Source organism: Bos mutus, chromosome 15 (assembly GCF_027580195.1).
Source record: "Bos mutus isolate GX-2022 chromosome 15, NWIPB_WYAK_1.1, whole genome shotgun sequence".
NCBI classification, from domain to species: domain Eukaryota; kingdom Metazoa; phylum Chordata; class Mammalia; order Artiodactyla; family Bovidae; genus Bos; species Bos mutus.
In genome coordinates, this window is record NC_091631.1 from 74605533 (window position 1) to 74627039 (window position 21507).

The window sequence follows — 21507 nt, forward strand, 5'->3', positions numbered from 1 at the left end:
AGGCTGGTGAGATGATCTGGTATTCCCATCTCTTTAAGCATTTCCACAGCATTTGTTGTGATCCATCCAAAGGCTTTGGCTTATTCAGTAAACCAGAGGTAGTATTTTTTTTCTGGAACTCTCTTGCTTTTTCAGTGATCCAACATATGTTGGCAATTTGATCTGCTTCCTCTAACTTTCTAAATCTAGCTTGAACATCTGGAAGTTCATAGTTCACATACTGTTGAAGCCTGGCTTGGAGAATTTTGAGCATTACTTTGCTAGTGTGTGAGATGAGTGCTATTGTGCAGTAGTCTGAGCATTCTTTGGCATTGCCTTTCTTTGGGATTGGAATGAAAACTGACCTTTTCCAGTCCTGTGGCCACTGCTGAGTTTTCCAAATTTGCTGGCATATTGAGTGCAGCACTTTCACAGCATCATCTTTTAGAATTTGAAATAGCTCAGCTGGAATTCCATTGCCTCCATTAGCTTTGTTTGTAGTGATGCTTCCTAAGGCCCACTTGACTTCATATTCCAGGATGTCTGGCTCTAGGTGAGTGATCACACCATCGTGATTATCTAGGTCATGAAGATCTTTTTTGCATAGTTCTTCTATGTATTCTTGCTACCTCTTCTTAATATCTTCTGCTTCTGTTAGGTCCATACCATTTCTGTCATTTGTTTGCAGGAAGTAAAGAGCCCTTCTTTGCATGAAATGTTCCTTTGGTATCTCTAATATTCTTGAAGAGCTTTCTAGAAATTTAGTGCTAATATATCATTTTTCTCTAAGTTTTTGAAAAATTTTTAGCATATATTTTCTAAAATATTATCTGGCAGGTGTGGGAAAAATTTAATGACTTTAGGGGCTTAAACTTTCAATTTGTTACTGAGTTAGTGTTATATTTTATCTCTTTCGTTCTGAATGTGAACTAAGAAGTATGTCATTTTCTGCATTGTTCAATTTTTGGTATTTTCTTTCTTACTCTAGACAAGAAGATATTAGCTGCTTAAATAAGTCTCTTATTTTTCTCAATATAATACATGAAATTTTCATGTCAAATCATACTATTTATATTATTGTGATTAATTATTTTTATAACTTAAATACTATTTTGTGAGTATATTTCCTTTCTTGTATACTATTTGTTATTCTTAATTATTGCCTTTTTTTTTTCAGTTGATTTTTTTCTTTTTTGTTTTTGTGTCACATACTTATCCACAGTCTATCAGAAGCTAAAACATATTTGGAATCTGTGTTCATTTTAACATTCTCTTCAGTTCAGTCGGTCAGTCGTGTCCTACTCTTTGCGACCCCATGAATCGCAGGCACGCCAGGCCTCCCTGTCCATCACCAACTTCCGGAGTTCACCCAAACTTACGTGCATCGAGTTGGTGATGCCATCCAGCCATTTTTATCCAGAAATCTGTTTGCACAAGTGTTTTAAAATGTAGATTCCTGGAAGTGATGTGGTTAGGTCAGAGAATACACTTTTAACTTTAGCATTGCTTTTCAAATAAAATTCTAAATGAAAGTATTAAAATTAGTGAATTATTGACAATTTTCATTGTCATTTGTTTACTGCAAGATTATATTTTACAGTGCTGTTCCTGCTTTTTGTTGATAACTAGAGTGACTTCTATGAAATTGAATTATATTTTAGAAATTTGCAGAAAACTGAAGATAGAAAAAGGAAACTAGAAGAACTTCTTAATTCTGTTGGTCAGAAAGTATCAGAACTCAAAGAAAAGTAAGTTAAGTTTTGAAATATATTTTGAGTATTTGAAAACTTACCACAGTTGATACTTAAGTTTTAAAAAACTGTTATAATTAATATATTAATTTTTTGATTTATCACTTTAAAATGGTGAATGTTATAAAATAATAGTGTATTCCTTTTAAAAAGTTTAATGAGAACAAAAATAAGTTTCCATTTGTATAGCTATCACTGTGTATATTTCTAAGCAATGGAAAACTGAGCAGGAAGAAGTGAATGTACTGTGTTAATGCTGGAAGTGTTTACATTTGGTATTCCTACTTCTTTATTAATTGGACCTCAGCATTTTAGACTTCTGTATTGCAGATGATGCTACAGTACTACTTGTTCCATAGTCTGGAATTGTGAATGGTACATGATCGTGTTAAAAATGTTTTATCTTTTTAGTTTTGCTCTTTTTGATATTAAAAATATTCCTTCATGCAAATATACTCAAAGCTAAAAACTGTTTATAAAAGGCATTAATCTTAAAGCCCTAATGTACCTCTTTGTTCCTGTGATTGTTTTTAATATAGGACAAAAAAAACACTGGTATGGGACTTACAAATATGGAAACATTTTCATTTAAGAATTGTAAAGACTGGAAAACTGGAGAACGTGTCATTAACTATAGCATATGTTATCACTTGCTACTTTCTTTAAGTCATGTATTACATTTCCTTTTTTTCTTATGGAAGAAATACACATCACTGTACCAAGAAAAAGTTCCATTAGACTAAAATCTATTAATTTTTTTTTCTATATATAGTCAGGAAACAATCATCTCTATTTACATTTATATATATTTACTTAATATACATAAATTAAAGCTATAGTGAAAGCTATAAATTCAATGTTTTTAATATTCCTGAATGTTTTTGTATTAGACATATAGATATTAAATCACATAATTTCCCTCCTGGTATATAATTAGAGTGAAAGTGAAGTCGCTCAGTCGTGTCTGACTCTTTGCGACCCCATGGACTGTAGCCTATCAGGCTCCTCCGTCCACAGGATTTTCCAGGGAAGAGTACTGGAGTGGATTGCGATTGCCTTCTCCAGGGGATCTTCCCGACCCAGGGATCGAACCTGGGTCTCCCACATTGCAGGCAGATGCTTTACCGTCTGAGCCACCAGGGAAGCCCCAATTAATTAGAGCAGGATAAGGAAAATGATATGTTCTTTTCAATATTACATGCTCAGAATCAGTACTTAATCATACTAAAGTGATTATCAAATATTTATTGAGTAGTTAGCTTATAGTACCAGTGTTTTAACTCCATTTGTTAGCCCTTTGCACGTGTCAGATGTTGTCCTAGGCACTTTACATATACATGTTTTTAGCATCTAGAACAATATTGAGAGGTGGATATTCTTACATAATTTGCGATTAGAACGCTAAAGATTAGAAAGGTTTGCTTAAGTTGAACAAGTAGTAAATGACTAAGCAAGCATTAGATCCTATATTTGTCTGACTCCTTTAAGTTCCTTTTCTTAGTCACTGCATCATATTACTTGTATTTTGGGAGGATTATTATGAAAACCTCCTGAATAATATGATTGAGGACTGTGGATAATATGACTGAGGAACTGGATTTTTAATTTTAATTAATTTAAATTTAGATAGCCACATATGGCTGCCATATTGGACAAGTGACTCCTAGAGTCTTATTTCTGGGGGAGGGAAGAACAGGGCACTTAGAGAGGCAATAAAGAATAGAGGGCCTGCAACTTAATAGCACACCCATATGTGAATTTTAGGTCCTCTACTTACTACTGGCAGGACCTGTGCAATAATCTGTTTGGATCCAAGTCTCCATATTTATAAAAAGAGGATTATAGCACTTATTCTGAACTGTTCCTGGAATCAGCACAGTCCTGTGTGTGCTCTTTTATGTATTATTTATCTGTGGCCGGGCTGGGTCTCTGTAGCTATCCGTGGGTATTCTCCAGTTGCAGCCAGCACGGGCTGCTCTCTAGTTGTGATGTGGTTGCGGCCTGTGGGCTGTAGAGTGTGTGGACCTCAGCAGTTGTGGTGCACAGGGTTAGTTGCCTCCCAGCATGTGGGGTCTTCCTGGACCAGGAACTGAACCTGTGTCGCCTGCATCGGCAGGCAGATTCTCAACCACTGGGCTGCCGGGGAAGTCCAGTCCTCGGCATTTTGAAGGCACTTATATATTTGTTGAAGGACTAAGTAATTATATGGAATCTGCTATTATATTTAGTAAAATAATAAATTTGTACAAGTATTTTTAAGGAAAATAAAAAGAAGTTTTAAACTTTGGCAGTTGGGCACATAGGGAGAGAATATATCTAATGGGATGAATATTTGATGTGAGTTTTAAAATTTTATTTGTAATTTTGATAGATGTGTATTTGTGGGAGTTAGAATGAGGGGTGAGGTAGGTATAAGGAAGGAGCTGGATCATGGAACAGCCCATTGACAGTCATGGCAGATGAAAGATAGTGCATTGCTTGAGAATATACAATTCTTCTGATGTTGACATCTAGTTTTACTGGACTAAATAAAATCAAATAAAACTGAAAAGACAAATTAGATCAATCTTATGACAGGAACTTTGAATGTCATAGTGATGTTTATACATAATATAGCAGGATATCACAACCCTGTGAGAATATTCCCCTTTAAATGTAAGCATTGGTATCATGTCTATTATATTAATGATATTTTATATGCAAATATTATCAATATTATAGTTAATTAAAATTGTAGTATAAAAGTTCACTTTACTACCTAAGCATAATGTATTAAATCTATCTTAAATCTGACTGTCTTTAATTAAATTTTAATGTTTTCATAGATTTCAGAGCAGGACTTCAGAAGCTGCCAAACTTGAAGCTGAAGTAAGCAAAGCACAAGAAACAATTAAAGCTGCAGAAGTCTTAATTAATCAGCTGGATAGAGAACACAGGAGATGGAATGCACAGGTTTGTTTGCGCTCACGCAGTGAAGTGAAAGTCTCTCAGTCCTGCCGCACTCTTTGCGACCCCATGATACAGTCCATGGCCATAAAGAAGCATTGTTTAAGACACAGGAAATCTACGATGTATTTGCTAACAAAAATGAAAAGGAAAAATATCCATTAACTTTTAGTCGGCTTAGGATAAATGATCTAGATTAATGGCCCTGTTATGAATTAATCTTTAAGCGCAATACCTTTATATGGATGGATTTTAGACAAAGCAACCCATTCCTCTTTTAGTTAGGGGAGATCAGTTCAGTTCAGTTACTCAGTCGTGTCTAACTCTGCGAACCCACGGACTGCAGCGCACCAGGCCTCCTTGTCCATTACCAACTCCTGGAGCTTACTCAAACTCACGTCCAACAAGTCAGTGACACATTCAACCATCTCATCCTCTGTCGTCCCCTTCTAAACCCACCTTCAATCTTTGCCAGCATCAGGGTCTTTTCAAATGAGTCAGATCTTCGCATCAGGTGGCCAAAGTATTGGAGTTTCAGCTTCAGCATCAGTCCTTTCCAATGAATATTCAGGGCTGATCTCCTTCAGAATGGACTGGTTGGATCTCCTTGCAGTCCAAGGGACTCTCAAGAGTCTTCTCCAACACCACAGTTCAAAAGCATCAATTTTTTGGCGCTCAGCTTTCTTCACAGTCCAACTTTTACATCTATACATGACCACTGGAAAAACCATAGCCTTGACTAGACGGACCTTTGTTGGCAAAGTAATGACTCTGCTTTTTAATATGCTGTCTAGGTTGGTCATAACTTTTCTTCCAAGGAGTAAGTGTCTTTTAATTTCATGGCTGCAGTCACCATCTGCAGTGATTTTGGAGCCCAGAAAAATAAAGTCTGACACTGTTTCTCCATCTATTTCCCATGAAATGATGGGACCAGATGCCATGATCTTCGTTTTCTGAATGTTGAGCTTTAAGTCAACTTTTTCACTCTCCACTTTCACTTTCATCAAGAGGCTTTTTAGTTCCTCTTCACTTTCTGCCATAAGGGTGGTGTCATCTGCATATCTGATGTTATTGATATTTCTCCCGGCAATCTTGATTTCAGCCTGTGCTTCTTCCAGTCTAGTGTTTCTCATGATGTACTCTGCATATAAGCAGAGTACAAATAAGCAGGGTGACAATATACAGTCTTGACGTACTCCTTTTCCTATTTAGAACCAGTCTGTTGTTCCATGTCCAGTTCTAAGTGTTGCTTCCTGACCTGCATATAGGTTTCTCAAGAGGAAGATCAGGTGGTCTGGTATTCCCATCTCTTTCAGAATTTTACACAGTTTATTGTGATCCGCACAGTCAAAGGCTTTGGCATAGTTAATCAAACAGAAATAGATGTTTTTCTGGAACTCTTCTTGCTTTTTTGATGATCCAGCGGATGTTGGCAATTTGATCTCTGGTTCCTCTGCCTTTTCTGAAACCAGCTTGAACATCTGGAAGTTCACGGTTCATGTATTGCTGAAGCCTGGCTTGGAGAATTTTGAGCATCAGTTTGCTAGTGTATGAGATGAGTGCAATTGTGCAGTAGTCTGAGCATTCTTTGGCATTGTCTTTCTTTGGGATTGGAATGAAAACTGACCTTTTCCAGTCCTGTGGCCACTGCTGAGTTTTCCAAATTTGCTGGCATATTGAGTGCAGCACTTTCACAGCATCATCTTTCAGGATTTGAAATAGCTCAACTGGAATTCCATCACCTCCACTAGCTTTGTTCGTAGTGATGCTTTCTGAGGCCCACTTGACTTCACATTCCAGGATGTCTGGCTCTAGGTGAGTGATCACACCATCGTGATTATCTTGGTCGTGAAGATCTTTTTGTACAGTTCTTCTGTGTATTCCTGCCACCTCTTCTTAATATCTTCTGCTTCTGTTAGGTCCATACCATTTCTGTCCTTTGTCGAGCCCATCTTTGCATGAAATGTTCCCTTGGTATCTCTAATGTTCTTGAAGAGATCTCTAGTCTTTCCCATTCTGTTGTTTTCCTCTATTTCTTTGCATTGATCACTGAGGAAGGCTTTCTTATCTCTCCTTGCTATTCTTTGGAACTCTGCATTCAGATGCTTATATCATACATTGTTTTAATATCACAGCAAGATCTAAGGTCTTGCTGGTATTTTTATATTTTGAAAATTGTATTTAAGATAGGTAATTACTTTAAACCAATGAATGATTTTTTCCTAGTAACGAAGCTTGAATTTTTGAAGCTTTTTTTTTTTTCCTCTTAGGACATATCCATCTCTCTCTCTCTTTCTCTCTTTTTCAGGTTGCAGAGATCACAGAAGAATTAGCTACTCTTCCTAAAAGAGCTCAACTAGCTGCTGCCTTTATTACATATCTTTCTGCTGCTCCTGAGGGTCTGAGAAAAACCTGTTTGGAAGCATGGACCAAGTTCACTGGTCTTGAAAGTTTGTATTTAGTTAAATCATCAATTTGAGGTTTCAGTATATGAAAAGCATATCTTTTGATTTTTGTCATTTTACTTTTTTTAAGATTAGGAAAACTTTCTGTAAGTTAATGGATACCATAAGTGCTTAATTTGCTAAATTCTACGAATGTTCTGAGAATCGATCTATTATGATGACTCTTGTCCCCCTAAAATCACTTTTCAAACTGAGACCACTGAATTATTTTGATATTGTATGAATGCACTTAAACAAATTTATTAATTTTTACACCGATTTCATATGGTAAAATGAGATGTAGGAATTCCAAAATTCTTTGTGAATTTTGTGTTTTTTTATAAATTAATATAGTTGTGAAACATTTATTTAATAGAAGAAAACTAATTCAGTTGTTTCATTTCTTTACATCATTAATTTTTTTTTTTCTCTTTAACTTCTGGTACTAAATGCAGAAGGATGGATTGAATATTAAGAATGATCATTGGACTTTTGTTGGAGTATATTTTAAATAGTTTTATTCTCTTTTCTTCATCAATCACAAGATTATTATTTAGTATCACTGATATCTTTAATTTTTCAGAATTTGATCTGAGGAGATTTCTTTGTACTGAAAGTGAACAGTTAATTTGGAAAAGTGAGGGCCTACCATCAGATGACCTTTCCATAGAAAATGCTCTTGTTATCTTACAGGTAATTAATCTACTTAACTTTTCTCATTAGAAATGTTCCTTTTGAAGCTTGCTCCAGGAAGTAACTTCTTAAAATCCTTAAGCTTTCACAGTTAGTCTTTAGTTACCTAAAAGTAAAAATATTTTCCTAACAAAAACCCATTTATGATTCAGTTAGCAACTCTACAATTTTTAGTGTAATTTATTTTTATCTCATATAAAATTATAAATTAAAATGGTATTATTTTGATGGCTGAATATTATTAATTGAACTTCCTAATATGAATAGAAACATTTTAGGGATACTTGATTTATTTGGCTGTATAGTTCTTCCATCTAAAGTATATTTTTAAAAAAATTTTATACTTTTATTTCATTTTGTTTTATAAACAAAGTTATGCAGAATGAAGATAGGTAAGTTTGGGTTATAAATTGAAGATGATCATGTGCATATTTTGGAAAATTTTCCTTTTCTATAGTGTGTGTTTCCCAGAAGTCATTATTTAGAATTGAAACTATTATGCCTCAATTAGCAGTGAATGTGAAAACTAAATTCAAAACCTTGTGTACAAGCAAATCATTTCTTTGTATGAAGTTGAATTTTTACCATTGATTTAATTTACCTTTCTGATATAGAATTTGAAAGATAACTTGTGCCTCTTGAAAATATGTTTCATTTTTTTCTATTCTTTTTATCTGAATAGTTTATATTACTAGTATTTTCTTTTACTCTACAACTCTTTTCTCTGTCCACACACCATTTCTTTATCCTAAATGCTTCTCCTTAGGGAGTGTAAGTCATATTATTATAAGATTCATATTGGGGTCCCTGTTTATTCCCATGTAATTTATTGTTTTATTCACCTATCAACTGACTCTACTTTGACTCATTACATTGGAGTCTTACTAGTAGTATAAGAGTCACTGAACAAATATTAAACAATTTTACCTTCTTTTAATTATATTTGGCTTTATTTTTTAAACATTTTTATCATTTTTCACACTAGAATTACAAATCTGGAACTCTAAATGTGTATATACTCATTATAGCCTAGTACTTTTTATCATGTTTGGTATTCTTTTCCCAAGGTTTCATAGTTGCTTCTTCATTTTCAGTATTCCAAGAAAGCAGTTGTTTGAAGATTTTAAAAGATTAAGATTTTTCTTTCTTATTCCATAAGAAATCAGAGATCTTTAGAAAAAAATTTTATCACAATTGTTTTTGTTTTTCTAATAATAGTAAGTGAAAATATTTACTTTTCTATTCTGAATTTGTCTTTCATGATAAATTTGGTAAATGTTGTCTTTGAAGTTAATTTTCATAACAAGCTTAGTACACTTTGTATTTAATATTGCCAGCTTTCTTATAGGCACATACGCATTTATTTGACAAAACAAAGGGCTTCCCTGGTAGCTCAGCTGGTAAAGAATATGTCTGAAATGCAGGAGACCCTAGTTTGATTACTGGGTCAGGAAGATCCCCTGGAGAAGGGATAGGCTACCCACTCCAGTATTCTTGGGCTTTCTTGGTGGCTCAGCTGGTAAAGAATCCACCTGCAATGCAGGAGACCTGGGTTCAGTCCCTAGGTTGGGTAGATACCTTGGAGGGGGTATCTTACCTTATCTCCAGGATACCTTACCTGGAGAATCCCCATTGACAGAGGAGCCTGGTGGGCTACAGTCCATAGAGTCACAAAGAATTGGACACAACTGAGCGACTAAAACAGCATGACAAAACAAAACCATCTGGAAAATTTTGTTAGAGTTAATTAATTATTTTGTTGAAATGAGCTTACCATTGTGTTCAACATTCTGTCTGAGTTCTAAAGTGGAGTAGGTTTAAAATAAACTGTTGTAGTTGAGGGTGTGGTTGGATAGTACAATTCTGTAACATCTACTCATTAACATTACCATGTGATATGAAATTAGATGTCTCAGTGTTCACAAGATGTGGTTCTGGGAGTATTTTCTGAGAAAAAATGACAAGATATGATGAATTAAGTATCATTTAACTATAAAAAAGCTTTTCAGAGATTCTTTTCTTAGGGCACTCTTTCCCAGTTTCAAGGCCTATAGCCACTCCATCACTTATAAGCTAACTACTTATTTGTGCCTTGTATGTTCAAAATTATTCCTTTGTGTTATCACAAAGGGTGCTTTGGAGTTCTCATATTTGTGTTCAGTTAACTATTGAAGTACATGTGTTGTCTGGGTGAGGAAATAGTCAAATAATTATCTACCACTGGCCTTGTAACAAAGGCCATTAGTTCTGTTACATTAGCAGAAGGCTTCTATGACTGTGTCCTTGATGAGCAGGGGAAGAATTTGGTCACGGTGACCATATGTCCTGGATTGCTTGGACTATGATTTACATCTGTTATCCTGATGTAATTATTAAAAAAATTTGTTTTGGATGATTTTATGATCTTCCTACTTTTGTGAAACTCAGGGGATAAATGGAGAGTATGAGACCCAGGTGGCACGGTGGTAAAGAATCCGCCTGCTGGTTCAGGAGACGTAGGAGACGCAGGTTTGATCCCTGGGTTGGGAAGATCCCCTGGAGAAGGAAATAGCAACCCACTCCAGTGTTCTTGCCTAGAGAATCTCGTGGACAGAGGAGCCTGGTGGCTACAGTCTATGGGGTTGCAAGAGTAGGACATGCCTGAGCGATTGAGCGTGCACGCACATGTCTATTAGACACTGTGGAGAGGTGTGAGTAAAGAGCATCCAGAAAGAAGATGGAAAATATGATTCATTTAAATTTCACAGTTTATAAATTTTTCTTGGTTTAAATTTCACAGTATTGTAAATTTTTCTTGTGGAGACATGTACTAGGTATTTGTTTTTTGTTGTTTATGGACAGTTCAGTGTCAAATTAGTTTTCTTTAAACCACTTACACATTTCTGAGAATGTTTTGCCCTCCTGCCATTTATTGCGTGTTGAGGAAATGCAAGCTAATTTGGTATTAGTCTAAAGAATATAGACTTGTAAATTACATTGAGACAAACCTTTGTCATTAAATCCCCGATACATAATAATAATCAACACTTTCGTATACTGTGTTGCTTGTGTGTGCTCAGTTGCTCAGGTGTTTCCATCTCTTTGCCACTCTATAAACTATAGCCTGCCAGGCTCCTCTGTTCATGGGATTTTCTAGGCAAGAATACTGCAGTGAGTTGCCATTTCCTTTGATACTCCAAATCCAGGGATCCAAGTGGCATCTCCTCTGTCTCCTGCATCGGCAGGAGGGTTCTTTACCTTTGAGCCACGTGTGGAGTCCATTTTGTTCATATATTATTATTTAAAAATTAATAAAAGTAAAGCACTTAAATACTTAACTCATTTAATTTTCAAATCAACCCTATTTAGTCAGTCAGTCATTTCAGTCACTCAGTCGCGTTTTGACTCTTTATGACCCCAGGTACTGCAGCACACCAGGCCTCCCTGTCATCAATAACTCCCAAAGTTTACTCAAACTCATGTCATTGAGTTGGTGATGCCATCCAACCATCTCATCCTCTGTCGTCCCCTTCCTTCTCCCGCTTTCAATTTTTCCCAGCATCAGTGTCTTTTCCCGTTAGTCAGTTCTTTGCATCAGGTGGCCAAAGTATTGGAGTTTCAGCTTCAACATCAGTCCTTCCATTGAATATTCAGGACTGATTTCCTTTAGGATGGACGGGTTGGATCTCCTTGCAGTCCAAGCAACTCTCAAGAGTCTTCTCCAACATCATATTTCAAAAGCATCAATTCTTGATGCTCAGCTTTCTTTATAGTCCAAATATCACATCTATATATGACTACTGGAAAAACCATAGCTTTGACTAGATGAATCTTTGTTGGCAAAGTAATGTCTCTGTTTTTAATATGCGATCTAGGTTGGCCATAACTTTTCTTCCAAGGAGCAAGCGTCTTTTAATTTCATGACTGCAGTGACTGTCTGCAGGGATTTTGGAGTCCCCCAAAATAAAGTCTGTCAGTGTTTCCACTGTTTCCATCTATTTGCCATGAAGTGATGAGACCAGATGCCTGACCTTAGTTTTCAGAATGTTGAGTTTTAAGCCAACTTTTTCACTCTCCTCTTTCCCTTTCATCAAGCGGCGCTTTAGTTCTTCTTCACTTTCTGCCATAAATGTGGTGTCATCTGCATATCTGGGGTTATTGATATTTTTCCATGCAGTCTTGATTCCATCTTGTGCTTCATCCAGCCCAGCATTTCTCATGATGTACTCTGCATATAAGTTAAATAAGCAGGCTGACAGTATACAGCCTTGACATACTCCTTTCCCTATTTGCAACCAGTCGTTTGTTCCCATGTCCACTTGTAACTGTTGCTTCTTGACCTGCATACAGATTTCTCAAGAGGCAGGTCAGGTGTTGTGGTATTCCCTCTCTTTAAGAATTTTCCACAGTTTTCTGTGATCCACACAGTCCAAGGCTTTGGCATAGTCAGTAAAGCAGAAGTAGGTGTTTTTCTGAAGCTCTCTTGTTTTTTTGATGATCCAGTGGATGTTGGCAATTTGATCTCTGGTTCCTCTGCCTTTTCTGAATCCAGCTTGAACATCTGGAAGTTCACAGTTCACATACTGTTGAAGCCTGGCTTGTAGAATTTTGACCATTACTTTGCTAGTGTGTGAGATGAGTGCAATTGTGTGGTAGTTTGAGCATTCTTTGGCATTGCCTTTCTTTGGGATTAGAATGGAAACTGACTTTTTCCAGTCCTGTGGCCACTGCTGAGTTCTTCAGATTTGCTTGTATATTGAGTACAGCATCATCTTTTAGTATTTGAAATACTCAGCTGGAATTCCATCACCTCCACCAGCTTTGTTCATAGTGATGCTTCCTAAGGCCCACTTGACTTCACATTGCATGATGTCTGGCTCTAGGTGAGTGATCACACCATCGTGATTATCTGGGTCATGAAGATCTTTTTTGTACGGTTCCTCCGTATATTCTTGCCACCTCTTCTTAATATCTTCTGCTTCTGTTAGGTCCATACCATTTCTGTCCTTTAGGTACACATATTATCCTTTTGTAGATAAGGAAGTTGAGATGCAGGAGGGTTAAGTTTCTTTTTTTTTTTTTTTTGAATTTACACAATTTTATTTATTTATTTTTTAATTTTATTTTATTTTTAAACTTTACAATATTGTGTTAGTTTTGCCAAATACCGAAATGAATCCGCCACAGGTATACATGTGTTCCCCATCCTGAACCCTCCTCCCACCTCCCTCCCCATACCATCCCTCTGGGTCGTCCCAGTGCACCAGGCCCAAGCATCCAGTATTGTGCATCGAACCTGGACTGGTGACTCGTTTCATACATGATATTATACATGCTTCAATGCCATTCTCCCAAATCTTCCCACCCTTTCCCTCTCCCACAGAGTCCATAAGGCTGTCCTATACATCAGTGTCTCTTTTGCTGTCTCGTATACAGGGTTATTGTTACCATCTTTCTAAATTCCATATATATGCGTTAGTATACTGTATTGGTGTTTTTCTTTCTGGCTTACTTCACTCTGTATAATAAGCTCCAGTTTCATCCACCTCATTAGAACTGATTCAAATGTATTCTTTTTAATGGCTGAGTAATACTCCATTGTATATATGTACCACAGCTTTCTTATCCATTCATCTGCTGATGGACTTCTAGGTTGCTTCCATGTCCTGGCTGTTATAAACAGTGCTGCGATGAACATTGGGGTACACGTGTCTCTTTCCCTTCTGGTTTCCTCAGTGTGTATGCCCAGCAGTGGGATTGCTGGATCATAAGGTAGTTTTATTTCCAGTTTTTTAAGGAATCTCCACACTGTTCTCCAGAGTGGCTGTACTAGTTTGCATTCCCACCAGCAGTGTAAGAGGGTTCCCTTTTTTCCCACACCCTCTCCAGCATTTATTGCTTGTAGACTTATGGATTGCAGCCATTCTGACTGACATGAAATGGTATCTCATAGTGGTTTTGATTTGCATTTCTCTGATAATGAGTGATGTTGAGCATCTTCTCATGTGTTTGTTAGCCATCTGTATGTCTTCTTTGGAGAAATGTCTATTTAGTTCTTTGGCCCTTTTTTGATTGGGTCATTTATTTTTCTGGAGTTGAGCTGTAGGAGTTGCTTGTATATTTTTGAGATTAGTTGTTTGTCAGTTGTTAAGTTTCTTGTTTAAGGTCACAGAGCTGTCTAAAGGTAAAGCCAAGATTCAAGCATTGCTGCCTAGCCAGTCTATGCTGTAAGATTGCCTTTGAGAGATATGTGTTTATGGTTCTGTATATGTTTTAACTTATTTATTTCGTGTTATTTCCATTACTGTAATTCTCCTTATGTTATCAAAAGATGAATTTTAGTTCTATTTACAAAATATTTCTATCCTTACCCCATTTGTGCTTATTAAAAATAAAAATAAAGTTGTAGTTTTATAAATGTTTCAAAAGTAGTTTCTTTCTTATTGGATGAAAGTCAGAAGGTACAAACTTTCAAGTATAAAATAAATAAGCACTAGGGACATTATGTACAACATGATAAATATTATTACCACTGCTGTAGATTATATATGAAAGTTGCTTAGAGATGAAATCCTAAGAGTTCTCATTGCAAGGAAAAAAAAAACTATTTCTTTATTTTGCACCTGTATGGTATTATGGATATTCACTAAATTTACTGTGACCATCATTTCATGATACATGTAAGTGAAATCATTGTTTTGTACATCTTAACTTACACATGATTGTCAATTATATCTCAGTAAAAGTGGAAGAAAAAAATCGCTTTCAAAAATGTCCCCTAACTAATCTTTTTTTCCCCCAAGAAGAGAAGAATTAAAATTGATATCATGTGTCTCTAGCATTTGACTTCTGTTCTGAGCTCCTGATCTGTAGTTCTAATTTCCTATTAGATACTATTTTCTGGACTTTTGTATGCAGTTCAAACTTTGTCTTTAATCATTAAAAAAATTTTTTTTTTTAAGTTTAGAATCAGTGGCCAAGTATATATAATACATTTTCTTTTTAAAAAGTAATTTATGCTTTAAAGTAACTGAGATGTTCAAAAGGTTCCTTTTTACAGTAGGAGGCTTGACCCAAATTGTTCTAGCCAACTCTGCCCTTGATATTGTTCTCCGTGACACACATTATGTTGTCGCACACTTCCATTATGTACTATCAATAGGGGCTGTATTTGCTATCATGGGAGGATTTGTACATTGATTTCCACTATTTTCGGGCAATACCCTTAACACTACATGAGCCAAAATCCACTTTGCAATCATATTTGTAGGTGTAAATATAACTTTTTAAAACTAGCTTCAGGATTCAAATGATATTACCAGAACATCTCTCTCTCTCTTTCCTCCATCTTAAGAGATGGATTTATTCTTTGATATTCTTAGATGGATTTATTCTTAGATAGGTTCTGCCATGTGTTATTGATAGACATTGATGACTTGTGGGTTTTACCATTATCGCAGTTTATGTTCTCAGACTAAAGATATCGCTTACCATCCTTTCTATTATTTATGTCAGTCCTTAACAAAAGTTTCTTATTGATTAGTTTGAATCACTTGCTCACCCCTTGTATGCAGTTCTGGAAGATTGATAATCCTGTGGGAAATGCATGATTGGGGCATGCATGCTAGGTAAAGGTAGCTGTGTTCTCTAATAATTGTTTCTCTTCCTCCCTGACTTATTATAACCTGCTTCTCTTCTGTTTCCTAATGCTGGAGATGTCACTGTCTTGGTCTAGTAATGCAGACTGCAAATCATTCTTAGCTATGTCTCTTTAATTGTTCATTCAGTTAATTACTCAGCCAGTCTTCTCAAATCTGTCTCTCAAATGTGTCCTGAATTCATTCTGTTGCAGCCACGCCTGCTGCCAGTGGCTTCACTCAGGCCTACCTCATGTTGTGGTAAATATATCATAATAGCAGTTGGTTCCTTGCCCCCAGTATCAGTTCCTTCATTGTTATTGGACTGATTCTCCTAAAATGTTAATCTGATCATAACAATTCCTTGAATAATATATTTCAGTGACAGCTCATTACCTGCAAAGAAAAATTTCATTATCCTTAAACATGGCATGATCTTTACGATCAGAAAGACCTCTGATTACTCCTACCATTTTATATGCATCATCTTTGCCTAAACTTTTTTTTGGCCATCACTATTTATATTGATAATTTATTGCAAGAAGCCAAAAGAGTCAATGTATAAAATTTCAAAAATAACAAAAATACCTGTACTTTTTACTCCAACTATACTAAGTCACTGGTGGTTTTCCAGATACTCCCAGGCTTTTCACTCTTCTCTCAATCATGCTGTTGTCTGGACCAAATTTGCTTTTTATTTTTTAACTTCTTTGCCTGGCTAAGTCCTATCTTTTTTAATCTAGTTTGACTTGAATTGCTTCCCAGCAGCTTCCCTTAACTTCACTTACTATCCACTTATATAATTTTGAGTTATCTTTGATTTAAAAAATTTTTTCATTTTTTGCTTCTTTATTGGATGGTAGCCAGTAAGGGTGAGGGAATGTATTTTGTTAATTTTTGTATCCCCTGCATTATATGGTAGATGAATGAATAGCATGAATGAATGAAAGCTCAGCATTTTTGGATCTATAATTTGTTAAATGTAGAATTTGACCACATTTAATCATGGAACACACACCTAAAATATTCCTTAGAGGTCTTCTCTGTGTCTCTGAAGAAGTATAAATAAGATGAACACAAACTTGTAACTGTTCTTTGAAATTCTTAGGCGTATTTTCTGTGCTAAATACATGATTTTTTGAAACATTATCTTATTCTCTTTTTAACTGCTTCAGATCATTGGCTTGAAATCATGGGTAAGAACTTTTTAAAATTTAAAATAATTATTTTTGTAGTTAAGCAAAATCTAGTTTACTTGTGGAATGTTTGCTATTGAATGCTGGCATAAAATGACATCTAAAACCTAGTGTGCAATACTTAAGAGGTTTACTAGCCATGTTATTTTGCTTGCAATTGCACATGTATGTGGTAGAGCAGTAAGTGAAGCCTCCAGAAGTGGATGCTGGGTGAAGATCATATAGTGGGGTAACACTGGGGGATTCGTGGTGTTAGTGCTCCCCTCTGGATACAGGTAAAAAGAGGCTGCAATATTTAGAGAGAATTTTAAAACAGTAATAAAGCTGTTTTAGAGTCAGTCAACTCTTTATTATAACTGTGTGTTGGCAGTTTTCAGCATCATCGCAGATAAATGCTGTTGATCTCCAGGGCATGTTATCCCACCATCCCCCTCCCCCTTGAGATGCCAGTAAGGAAAAATCTGTGTCCTTATTAGAACTACCCCAGTTCTAAGTCTTTACTTTACTGTTACCCTCATGTGTTATCTTTTTTTTTTTTTACAGTTAATTTTATTTTATTTTTAAACTTTACATAATTGTATTAGTTTTGCCAAATATCAAAATGAATCCACCACAGGTATACATGTGTTCCCCATCCTGAACCCTCCCCCCTCCTCCCTCCCCATACCATCCCTCATGTGTTATCTTATGCTTATATCCTGTAACTGAATTATGTTTTTCAAATAAATGTGAAAATTTAAGAAAAATTGGGTCAGTTGTTATTTAAATCTGATTTGCTAGGTAACAATGACTATTAGATGGTTTAAAATTTATCATATATTTATGATATATGATCAACTTAAATATATGTAAATATACATAAATATATAATTGGCTTTATATAGGTAAGTATATATGTAAAGATATATAAATATATAATTGGCTTCCTTTCATTTTCTGAATGGCATGTGTATGTAGTTTTCTAATTTTATGTTTATTTCAGAGTTTAATTAGCACAAGGTGTGAAGTAATGAATTTAGTTCATAGTTCGTTAGATCTTAACCAATCATCTTATGTAATTTTCTCTTCTAGGATAATCCTTTTGTAATAGTAATTATGTATACTACTTTAGAAAAATTAGTCTTAAAATATAAATACTTATATCACTGATTATTTCAGCAATACTTTTATGATTAGCTCTTACTTCGTTTATTCAACCACAGAATATCTAAAGTTTAGGGAATGACTTGTGTATTTTAAAACCAAGAAGAGAAGTGCAAATGGCATCTACTTAGGACTAGAATGCTTGCTTACTGTGTTGTTAATGTACATTTTCTGTGTTATTGTAAATAAAACTGTGTTCTAACTTTACTGTGATTAAATTTAATAACCTAATATTAATTTCTGATAAAATTTATTAATTTTGCCTCCAGTGGAGCTAAAAACAACCTTCATTTCCTCGTTATAGTTTTATATTTGTGTTCTTCAAAACCTTAGAGAAAAACTCACTCATTAATTGTTTAATAATTTTTAGGAAATGATTTTCCTTTAATGAAAGCTTATAATTTTTCTTTTTTTTATTTAGAGTCGAGTATGCCCATTTCTTATTGACCCTTCTTCCCAAGCTACAGAATGGTTAAAGACACATTTGAAAGACTCACGCTTGGAAGTTATTAACCAGCAGGTGTGTATTACTTACAATTTAGATACCAAGTAGTAATGGAGTAATGGCATCTTATGGTGACAAGAACTCTGGGTCTGTAATCAGAAAACATAGGTTCAAACCGAGTTCTTATAACTTACCTGGCATGGGCCCTGGGGAAAGAAATGTAGCTTTCTTAGCTTTCGTTTTATAATTTGTAAAAAGGAATAAGAATCTTTGATTCCTTCTGTATGCAAGGTATTGATCTAAGCCCAGGGATTTATGTTAGTAATCACAGTTCATGCCCTTATGGCGATGACAATTGAGTAATTAGTTACACTAAACAAATAAGCATTTATACCAAATTATGATTAAAGTTAAGTGCTATAGAAGGGTGCTATAGAAGTAAGTTACTTAGGGACTTAGGAAAATCCCCTGGACTTTTAAATTTCCTCTTCATGTAACTCAGCATTGATCATTTGTGTTGTGTCCTGAGATTTGACAATCGGTCAATGAAGTATAATAGTGTTTTGTGTAGTGACTTCTCGCAGTCATGTTTATCTTGCCAAAGAAATTATTTTTCATGTTTTTTGAGAAAGTCCTAATGCATGGTTAATTTTTTAGTCAATTTTTAAATTTAATCAAATTTTAATCATTTTAATTCAGATGCTTGAAAAATTACCTCTTTAAAATGTTCTTCACTTATCACATGGGGATATCTAACTCATTTGTGTTTAAGAATAATTGTAATATGTAATTATTTATATAATATATAAAATATTTCATGTCACTTATGGTTGTAGTAGGATATTTAGATAATAATTATTATCCAAATATTTAATTTTTTAAAACAAAGTTGGAGAATTGGAGTGGTATTTAAAGTGACTTTTTGCCTACTCAGAAAGCCTAAAAATTCTTGCATGGTTATAAACTTTTGTCTAAATGTTTCTTTTCAAAATAATTAGAACTATCACAGCAAGATAAGTTTACTAGAATTCATCAGCTTGTCTTTGTTACTCCATTCAATGTTTGATATTGAATATAAATAGTTTTTATTAACAGATGAGTAAATTATTGCATATAGAATTTGAAAATTTTTTTCTGCATCAATTTGAAATTCTAGAAAATTTTAAAGGCTGTTTTTATTATTAATGTTAAAATCTTATTTTTCTAATGTATATATTTAAATTATTTAGGAATTTATTTGATAATTTATCCAATCAACTTGGTTCATGATCAAATACTTAGAAGTTGATGAAGACAATTATGAATAATTTGTGTTATTAACATATTGATTTTAAAATGTTTGTATTATTCCTGTTAATATTTTCAATATCTATATGACCTTTGTAAATCTAAGGTAATAAAGGAATTCATATGTATTCTTATTTATTCTCTTAGGATAGTAACTTTATCACTGCTCTTGAGTTGGCAGTACGTTTTGGGAAAACCCTTATTATACAAGAAATGGATGGTGTAGAACCTGTACTTTATCCACTATTGAGACGAGATCTGGTTGCTCAAGGTAAATGAATATTTGACAGTTTCCAGAGAGTAACTATTTTTTAAATACAAGCTATTTAACTTCAACAACTAACTTTGACTTTTTTTTTTGTCTTTCCACTGAATCTGAGGATATGAAAACTTTTTGGACGGTGGATGATAGTAATGTCAGAATCTAATAGTAATAGCAATTAAAAAACCTTTAATTAAAGTGTGTTTATACAAGAAGGGCCATATCAGGGTCTCCCACACCATTCCCAGGTACAGTGTCTTACGAGGAAGGCTCAAGGGACTCAGCACACGGGTGCACTCATGGCTTATATTATTGGAGCAAAAGGCTACAGAGCAAAGTCAGCAAAGAGAGAGGCACGTAAGGTGAAGTCAGGAGTCAGGAAACCAAGTGCACATTCCGAGTCTTCTTTCATTGGAGTCACTCAGGCTGTGTTTAAATCCCCCAGGACAAGTTGTGACAGCACGTGTGTAAATTGTCTACACACCAAGGAAGATGCAGAGTTTTCAATGGGGCTTATTATGTAAGCATAGTCTACCTAGCAGGGAGCAAAATTCCAGACTTCCCAAAGGAAAGCAGGTGTTCAGCATACACCATTTTGTTTGTACAACAGTTTAAGCACAGTGAGCTGCTCTTTCCTGTTCTGGTAAACATAAGAACCTTAACAAAATCCCAAATTCCCAGACGGTTGTTAAGGGCCTTGCAAGCTGGTCTCCCTAAGAATACTGGTCTTAGAATGTTACGTCACCTCAGGCACCTAACCCAGACTTTGATATTAGGAAGTAATGCCCTTAAACTCTGCATGTTGTGCAAAGTGTATATGTGGACATACATAGACATGTACTTATATATAAATACGTAGTTACTTGGCACGACACACTTTGCTAGCACCACAGAGTTTAGAAAATTGGAGTTATTGGGGGCAAAGTGAAGAAATAGCAAAGCCTGCACTATCTATTGATCACCTTTTATCCTACAAATAGTTATGCTTGGCTGAGCAGTGGTTGGTAAATTATGGAAAGAACTCTAGGAGTGGGACTGTTGCTGGTGTAACCTGAAGTTACCTCCCAGAGTTCAATCTCTGGTCTCAGTGTGTTATTTACTAAAGCTAATTCAGTTCTGTTGAACCACCTCTTGCTATACTGTCTTAAAGGAAGTGGAAAGGAATCTTTTGATCATCTGAATCTGACTCTCTTTATAGTCTATATGTTGTCCCTTGGGCTCATTAAATTTGTCTCAATGAGCTCTGACTGGTGTTAGGTCTTAACTGTATCTGCTGCATTGTCTGAGAGTGGAGTTTGACAAGGTCCCTAAAATGGAATCTGCTGAGAAATGATAATATTCTATGTCACGATTGGTTCACGTGATGAACCACTATTCCAGATAGTTGTTCAGGGCTGGTTTGGGTGAATTTGTTAATTTCTGTTCATTTCATTGAGAAAAAGTCAGTTAAAGTCTGACCCTACCCTACTTTTTCCACCTTCAGTCCAGAGTTGGATGTATTCATATGACTTCAGTTGAAGTCTGTTATCCCCTTTGATTATACTTCACACTGTCCTTTTCCATAGTTTTGAGTTCCTCGTGAATAGTCATTTGTTACTGTACATTTCTGCTGAGGACAGAGGATGGTTGTCCTAAAATGACATAAAGCAAAGCTTGGGTCCCAGTTCATTTATATCCCTGTGTTCTTAATCTAAGCAATATAAACTGCATTTCTGCATAGTGATGTTGAAACAGGTACAAATAAT

At 35.2% G+C, this 21507-nt stretch overlaps 1 protein-coding gene across 2 annotated transcripts in view; it reads left to right on the forward strand.

Annotated features, from left to right (window-relative positions):
* Window positions 1-21507, forward strand: part of DYNC2H1 (dynein cytoplasmic 2 heavy chain 1) — a 395644-nt gene that overhangs the window by 152831 nt on the left and 221306 nt on the right. For both annotated transcript variants that reach the window (XM_070384345.1, XM_005887860.3), the window contains exons 60-65: window positions 1641-1727; window positions 4556-4682; window positions 6985-7126; window positions 7704-7813; window positions 18190-18288; window positions 19648-19771. In XM_070384345.1, coding sequence (XP_070240446.1) covers window positions 1641-1727; window positions 4556-4682; window positions 6985-7126; window positions 7704-7813; window positions 18190-18288; window positions 19648-19771 — 689 coding nt within the window. The remainder of the gene's footprint in view (window positions 1-1640; window positions 1728-4555; window positions 4683-6984; window positions 7127-7703; window positions 7814-18189; window positions 18289-19647; window positions 19772-21507) is intronic.